At 45.6% G+C, this 7,677-nt stretch overlaps 1 protein-coding gene across 1 annotated transcript; it reads right to left on the bottom strand.

The window, feature by feature from the left end:
* Nucleotides 1-242: 242 nt before the first annotated feature.
* LOC143540914 (BURP domain-containing protein BNM2C-like) lies at nt 243-1,507 on the bottom strand. Its single transcript, XM_077033869.1, has 2 exons — nt 1,317-1,507; nt 243-1,189 (listed from the first exon to the last, which is right to left on the bottom strand). Exons 1-2 carry the CDS (start codon nt 1,389-1,391, stop codon nt 341-343), a joined length of 924 nt encoding a protein of 307 aa, XP_076889984.1. The 5' UTR covers nt 1,392-1,507; the 3' UTR covers nt 243-340.
* Between the last annotated feature and the right edge of the window lie 6,170 nt (nt 1,508-7,677).

The raw sequence follows: 7,677 nt of genomic DNA on the forward strand, positions 1-7,677 counted from the left end.
CCATCACACACCATCACACCACACCACCACCCCTAGTAAAAAACCATCACATGTGATGGATTTGGGGTTGGTGATGTGGCACCATTTGTTTGGGTGGGGTGTGTGATGAGTGATCATTTGGGGTTTCCAAAACGAGCCGATAGATTGAAGATGTAATGTAAAGCACCAGACATTGATCATTTATTTATTTGTAAGTATAAAACATACGACATATCATACAAGCTCGGTAGAGTTAAAGAAAATAAGCAAGTGACGAATTTTAGACAGACTTTTTAATGTTACAAATGAAGGTTGTTTGAACTGTATACCCTTCTTTATTTTACGAAGTGCAAAGTACATATTACATCGTTGCCGAAGAAGGTATGAGCACGAAATTGTCACTAGGAAAGAAATGACAAACCGAGGTTGCTCCAGGCTCGACCCCAAGCACGCTAAACGAGATATGACTGCGGCTCCACTGAGACGTGTCCATGTGGCAAACACTCAAAGCCTCAACAACATCACCATCTTCACCTTCTAATGTAACCATAAGTACTTTGTTCTCACTTTCTTGACTATGACAATAGAACACTGTATAGGCATATGGCATGGTGTGACATGCCACTAATTTTGGTGATGGTATATTTTGTGAGATTGCAATAACTTTATAGTTTTGTAAAAGTCCACTAGGTGGATTTTTGAGATGTGTTGTGGTTAAAGTTTTCACTTGAGTGTCGGATCCAAATATATCGCGTGAAAACTCGTGCACGGATTCTAAAGAAGTTGCGCAACGTTTGGTCTCGCCTTTAATAGGCCTGACCTCACATTCTGTGAGTGTGCTTTCCATGGCTTCGGCTTGTGGCGAGCCTTGTGAGAAAGAGTACAAACGAAGGAGGTTAGGCAATTCGGCTAGTGAAAAGGGGATTTTATCGGCTTCTTGTTTAGACAAGAGTTGAGACGATGAAATGTGTCGGTTTGGGAAGTGGATTGGCATGGTTTTACCTACTTGTAGATCTTGTAACATGAAAAAAACCATGACTCTAGGGTCTTTTTGATTCGTTGATGATGACAACGATGACGATGATGATGGATGATGGCCATTGGCATGGCCATGATGTTGGTGCATATGGTCATGATGATGGAAAAGGGGACCATCATCATCCATGGTATTGAGTCTTATAACATTAGCTTCATCTCCTTTCACTTGAATCTACAAAATAAAAGTTACAAGCCATATAAACAAATAGCTAACAATTCATGTATGATTTTCAGAATAAAATAACACTGATTGTGTGTGTGCGTGCGTGCGTGTTTTCGAGAGGGAGAGAGGAAATTACTAGAGTACTAAGAAGAAGGAAAATAACCCAAGATGCCAACTTGAAAGCCATTACTTGTTGTATGAATGTGTGCATGTGCAAGTAGTAGGAAGCTTAAAGAGGATGTATCATGTATATCTAAGAAACTGCAAGCAATTAACCTAATGGCAAAATTGTAATTTATGGAAACAAACAATAAAAAAACTTATGTTAAACAAGCCTAATTGGATATACATATATTAACATAAGTTGAAAACTACATATTGATGGTTATTTAATCGAATAAAAAAAATTAATAATTAAATATATGTTTTCATGTTTTGGGTGTATTCTTTGATAGGTATTTTATTACATATACATTGAACTGATTGGCTGTAAAAAATAAATAAAATTTAACCAGAACACGTTTTTATTAAAGATGAAAAGAATTAAATATCATTACATTTACTCAAAGATATATATATATTTTTTTATTTTTATATAAATTTCTTTCCTGATAAAATTAACACTAAAGTTTTTATTAGTGATTTATTATTATTATTATTGTTGTTGTTGTTTTAAAACTCTAGTATAATTTATTCAATAAACGAGCTCTAGCCCGAGCTTAGGATATCGAGTATAGCCAGGATCACTAGTCTGCGTCTCTTTTGTCTAGCAAGCGTTCTCCTTTCTACAATAACCAATTTTGATATATTTTTGCTACGCAATTTAAATCTAACATTTAGAACAAGAATTTACAACGCGGGAACAATATTTATCATTCAAAATGATTTTCTATTTACACACACAAAAAAAAAACTGAGAAAATAACGAGTGATCTATGTAGATTTTTACTCATCATCTATCTTAACTTACTTTAATTATTAATAATATCAATTGATTCATCATATCGGATAAAGACATGGCACATGAATAGTTGTACATTTTGGAAGCAACGAAACCTACACTAAAACATGAATGATTAAGTCAATTATTGTTAGCCATTGAAAATAATTATTTTATATGTGAAGAAACGTGGATCTACTCACTGGTAGCAGATCTACTTTCCTCGGGTTTTGATTGTACTATTTCACCGATGGTTCTTCTGGATCCGTGTTCTTCCACCTACAAAATGAACAACGCCGTTAACTTACCCCTCAGAAAGGGACAGAGGGGTCCTCTTTGGGGTAACCCTCCGGCGTGAGAATAAGTATGTGTAGGAGAAGATAATAACGTCAGAGTAAGGGAATCTGGAGAGTATTGCTTAATAGCTGAATACTGTATGATTGTGTGACTGTGTGTTTTTTCTGTAACTGACTGTGAGTGAATGTAATTCAATATGATTGAATGTGATATCACTGCCTGTAACTGTCAATGATTGAGTATGAATGTGTCCATCAAAGTGGAGTTGATGCTGTATTTATAGTGCTAGGGTTTCCACTGATTGGGCTCAACCTCGTTGGCCTCCTCCAATCGCACTGCGCCACGTGTCCTCTGGGACACCTGGCGCTTTCTCGTTGGTTGTAATCACGTGGTAGCACATGTGTCATGCTGAGTTGTCGACCTTTCATTTGGCAACTGTCAACATCAGCATATTCTTACTCCTTAAAAAGATGCCTTCTGGAAGGTTGTCTGACGTGCACAATCAAGGTTGCCCTAATCCTGATTTGGATAAGGACGAGGTCGATTATGTGCATGTGTGATATGCGCCAATCCTGAGGATGCGCGAGGTCTTCTCTTTATTCTCACGCGCAGATATTTCATGCGCAGATGTGATATGCACGAGCATGTGATATGCGCCGCGCGCATATGTGATGCGCGAGCATATGTGTGCCTGGGCATATGATGCCTGAGCATGTTTTGTATGCGCCATGCGCATAGGTTTTGGCTTTGTGCCTTCATAATGTCTTTATCTTGTGGGTTGACCCGCCTTGCTCGGTGTTGAGGCGGGTACATACCTCTTCAAGCCCCCCCAGTCTAATGTGTGTCTTATCTCGCGCTAGCGCGGTAAGATAGATATTAGACTTACTGATTTGGTCTTTTTAATGGGGTTTTGTCGTTTTCTTGGTTGTTTCCATCGTTGCGCGAAGTTCTATCCATTTGGTTGAAACGAAGGGTCCAAACACGTGGTTGGTTGGTGGTGACGTGCGCCGTAAACGTGTCAGACGTTTCGTGTGCTCGAGGTGCTACAGTTGCCTTTCATGTCCCCTCGCACAGCTGTCTGGAACACGTGTCGCGCTCGCATTGGTTTGCACCTGCGAGTGGGGGCGCGTCTCTGCTCCGTGGCAGGTCCGTTACGTTTTTATGTCCCCTCAACAGTGTTAGGGACACGTGCCGCGCCCTCGTTGGCTTACACCTGCGAGTGGGGGCGCGTGAAATCCGATCAGTTGCCACTTTTCTCTCTCCTGGGCCTATAAAAGCAGGCCCTTAGCAAAAATTTTTATCTTCATCTTCATTGTTGTGTATTCCAAAGCTTCTATCTTTCCGATTTTCTGGTTATTGCTTCCAAATACCCTGTTATCTGTTGCTGTTGTTATTGTATGTCTGATAGCTCAGACTCCTCTAACCCCTCAATCACCTCTATTGCCTCTCGAAGACGTCGTGTGAAATCTGTGGTGATGTCGACATTGAAGCAAAAGGGCAAGGGGAAGAGGGTTGTTGAGACCACATCGGAGGAAGTAGGGAGGACCAAGGCCACGAAAAGGTGGAATGAAATCCCCTGCAAACTGAGGCAGGCCGATCTCGACAGCCTCATCTCGTCACAGGGTTTTCTCCCTGTGTTTGGCTGCATGTTGCCTGTGGCCGGGCAAACGGCGGCGGACCCGCCTCCCGGCTATATTTCACTGTACACCCATTTTTTCACCCACTGCAACCTTCGTCTTCCGATGACAAGGTTTGTAGGCGCGGTGTTACGGTTTTTTGGGATACATATATCCCAAGTCCATCCGTTTGGACTTGTGCGCATGACTCATTTCGAGTTCATGTGCAAATCACAGCGCGAGGAACCCACCCCTCGTCGCTTTCAATTTTTTTACAAGCCCAAGATCCAAGATTCTTGGATCTCCTTTATTCCTCGCAGTCAGATGGTTAAGTGCAGCACCGTGTCATTCAAGAGCCTTCATGACTGGTCTGAGAGGTTCTTCTACATCAGGGCTGGTGTAATCCCCATCCGCATGACGATGCGCGCGATCGATTCTGCGCCCGCGGATGCGGATGTTATTAAGAACCCAACCGGCGCCTGGGTTAAGAAACTGACCGCCGAACCATCCCCCGCCAAGAAAATTCGCGAGGAGGCGCTGGTGGGGGTCGGCATGAGTAAGCTGTGGACCGACAGCGCGGCGGAGCCTGTCATCCAAGTGGACGGCTTGCGTAAGTTATCGCATTGCTTTATTTCCGCGTTAATAAAATTTGCCTTTGCTGATATTATTTGTCTTGTTTTTGCGCAGTAACCAAGGACTTTTTCCACGCCGCCTACGACGATCAAGTGGAGGGTGGCTCCATCCCGCTGGGCGCTGGGGAGGTGGGGTTCCCAGATCGCTTCGATGACATGTTCATCCCTGTGGATCTGGAATTTGACTTCGATAGCGACGCGCCTGGTAAGCCTTCGCACTTATGCTTATTCCTTTAGAATACCAAAGTTTATTAACAGTTCTGTTGGTTGTATTTGCAGATGCGCTCGAAAACTACGAGCTGGAGCTCGCGGAAGAGGAGGAGGAGGAAGAGGAGGCGCCCCTACTAAAGCGCAAAGCTAAGGGGAAATCTGGCGCAGGGGGCAGTAAGAGACAGAAGAAAGATGACACCCCTGTCGCTCATCCCCATGCTCAAACGAAGGGACCTGAGGAAACCCAGGTGTTTACCACCAAGGTTTCTTTAGCTTCCCTGCCTGTGAAAGTGGGCAGACCTCCTGTCCACTTGAGGTATGGTGGCGTGACCTCCTCCCTTCGCGCGGCTGAAGAGAGAAGCAGTGTCGCTCCTGCGAAAGGTATACTCTGCTTACCCCTAATGGTTCAATGAGGGCGATTCTGATTGAATTATTATTAAATGTTTTCGCATTTGAATGTTTGCAGGACCGGCGACGGTAACAGATCAGCAGCAGGCGCAACAAGGTGCTGAGGCTGCGCCGGGGGCTGCTTCGAAGTCCCCTGTTCTACCCTCAGAAAAGGGTAGAATGAACTTTATGGCGATGTTCGCCGCAAGAACAGAATTGCGCGAAGGTATGTTTTGCGCCATTGTCTTCTGAATTTTTTGTTTTGATCAAATCATAAACCCTTTTTTGTTGTTGATTTGTTCATAGGAGTTGTAGCTGGCGTAGAAGCTGCTGGTGACACTCCTGGCGCCGTTGCCGGCGCCGCTGGTTCTGCTCCTGCTCCTGCTAATGCTGAGTCTCCCCTTATTGGGATTACAAAGGAGCAGGAAGCCGTGTTGCGCGCCGAACTGGCGGCGTCGAGGCCTCCCTCGCCTCCTCCTATGCGCAGCCCTCTCCGCGAGGCTGGTTTGGAGCCCTCCAGGTCGCAGGAGAAGAGGCCGATTGAAGAAGATGAGGAGGATGAGGGAGCTCAAGCTGAAGACTCCTTCGGAGTCCGTGCCAGCCCTGCGATGCCACAAGACTTCGCAGCGCATACTTCTGGTGGGGCTGGCGCTGACTTTTCTGCTTCATCCCCGCAGGTATGTTTTAATTTGTTGCTCCGCTGCGCGTACTTCCATATAAGTATGTTTTTATGACTTAGAACATTTCTTGTGTTTTGCAGGAAGGTGACCGCGTTTACCGCCCGAGATGGAATATTAACGAAGACAGTTCCTTCCAATCCATGGGTGTATGCGAGGACTTCTGGGCTCATGCCGTGCCTCCTACTGAAAGGAGGTATCAGGAGGGGCGCACCCGCGCTGACTTGCTCAACGATCACATTTTCGCTGGGTCGGCTTTCTTTGCTGCCTCCCAAGAGCTTCATCGTGATTATATTAAAGTACGCGATGCTCTTGTGGAAGCCCAGCAAGAGGCTAAGGTGGCTGCCTGGAACCTTTCTGATGCTCGCGCACGAGCTGAGAAACTCCAGGCGGAGCTCAGTGAAAACCGAGCAAGTGCCAACACCGCCTTTATTAAGCGCGGGCATGAGCTCCAAGCTGCGCGGGAGAAGCAGCAGGTGGCGGAGGCCGAAGTTGCCAAGTACGCGCGGAGAGTGCGTGACTTGGAACTGGAGGCGGAGGCGCGTGACCAAGCTATCGTCCAGAATATCACTGAGAAATCATCACTGGAGAGCGAGGTTGCGCGCCTGAAGAAGTATTTGGCGGCCGCGCAGGCCGATAGAGATGAGGCCCTGGCGACGGCAGCGTCTAGCCAGGAAGCACTTGTTGCTGCGCAGGCGGAGAAAGAAAAAATTTTGGCGGCAGCAGCATCTGATAAGGAGGAGCTAAAAAAGACCAAGGAAACTGTTGAGTTATTAAACTCCCAGGTTCCTGCCCTCGAGACGTCTGTTGCTGGCCTCGCGCAGGATCGCCAATGGCTGGTGTCACAGGGCATGACTCGTTGCGCTTTGGCGATGAAATATTCTGGCGAGTTTCAGGCCCTTGTGATGGACTGCAATGCTGCCGCGCGCTTGGTGGGTCGAGCTGAAGGGTTTACGGATGGGTATGAATATGGGATGTTGAAGAAGAACCCATCCGAGTACCCTTACAAGAGCGACGCGGCCTGCGCGGACATGGCCGCGGTGGGGGAGAAGTATATGAATACTCCCATCCCCATCCTTGTGCAGGTACCTTGACCTTAATGAGTTTTTCTTGATTAATTTTCCAATTGTTTTGTACTTAATACTTTTCTAATGATTTGCAGATAGCTGCGCTTGCTGACCAGCCCGACCTCAGCGCGCTAAAGAAGTTGCTCGATGAATGCGAGGGGGCTGGTGGCGATGATGATGGCGCGGGGGATGTTGCCCCTGCCAGCGGCTCTGGCGCGGCGAAAGAATCTGCTCCTGACACCGTCGTGATAGAAGACTCCATTGAGGAGGAAGAACTTGACTATGGTCAGTTTGGAGATGAGGAGCAGGCCGCGCCAGATGCTGCGGGAGAAGATGAGGGTGAAGAAGTGGCTGACGTCGACGTGGAGACTTGAGAAGCCCTTCATCTTTCTAATTTTTTTTGTTTTTTTTGTTTTTTGTTATACTTGTAATTTGTAACTCATCACACTTGTAAATTTCAATGCTATGGAATGAAATTTGTTTTCCCTTTTTCACATCTTGCGCATTTCCATTCATCTCTTCATGTTTGCTTGTATAGATATAAGATATGCTTGCACGTTAAAATAAGAACAAGGTTGTAAGGAAATTATTTACTTAACCATAGTCCTATTTTGTAAGTGGTTTCGCAGTATCTTGTTTATGCTGACACGCGCGATAACTTTTCACTATTC

Source organism: Bidens hawaiensis, unplaced genomic scaffold, assembly GCF_021521415.1.
Source record: "Bidens hawaiensis isolate Kalapana, Puna unplaced genomic scaffold, B.hawaiensis_p1.1 tig00012385_1, whole genome shotgun sequence".
NCBI classification, from domain to species: Eukaryota; Viridiplantae; Streptophyta; class Magnoliopsida; order Asterales; family Asteraceae; genus Bidens; species Bidens hawaiensis.

Excerpts from the sequence above, each read along its gene's own strand:
- LOC143540914 (XM_077033869.1), bottom strand. The coding sequence starts at position 1,391 with ATGCACACATTCATACAACAAGTAATGGCTTTCAAGTTGGCATCTTGG. Across the intron at positions 1,190-1,316 it reads TCCTTCTTCTTAGTACTCTA|ATTCAAGTGAAAGGAGATGA; the intron begins GTAATTTCCTCT and ends TTTATTTTGTAG.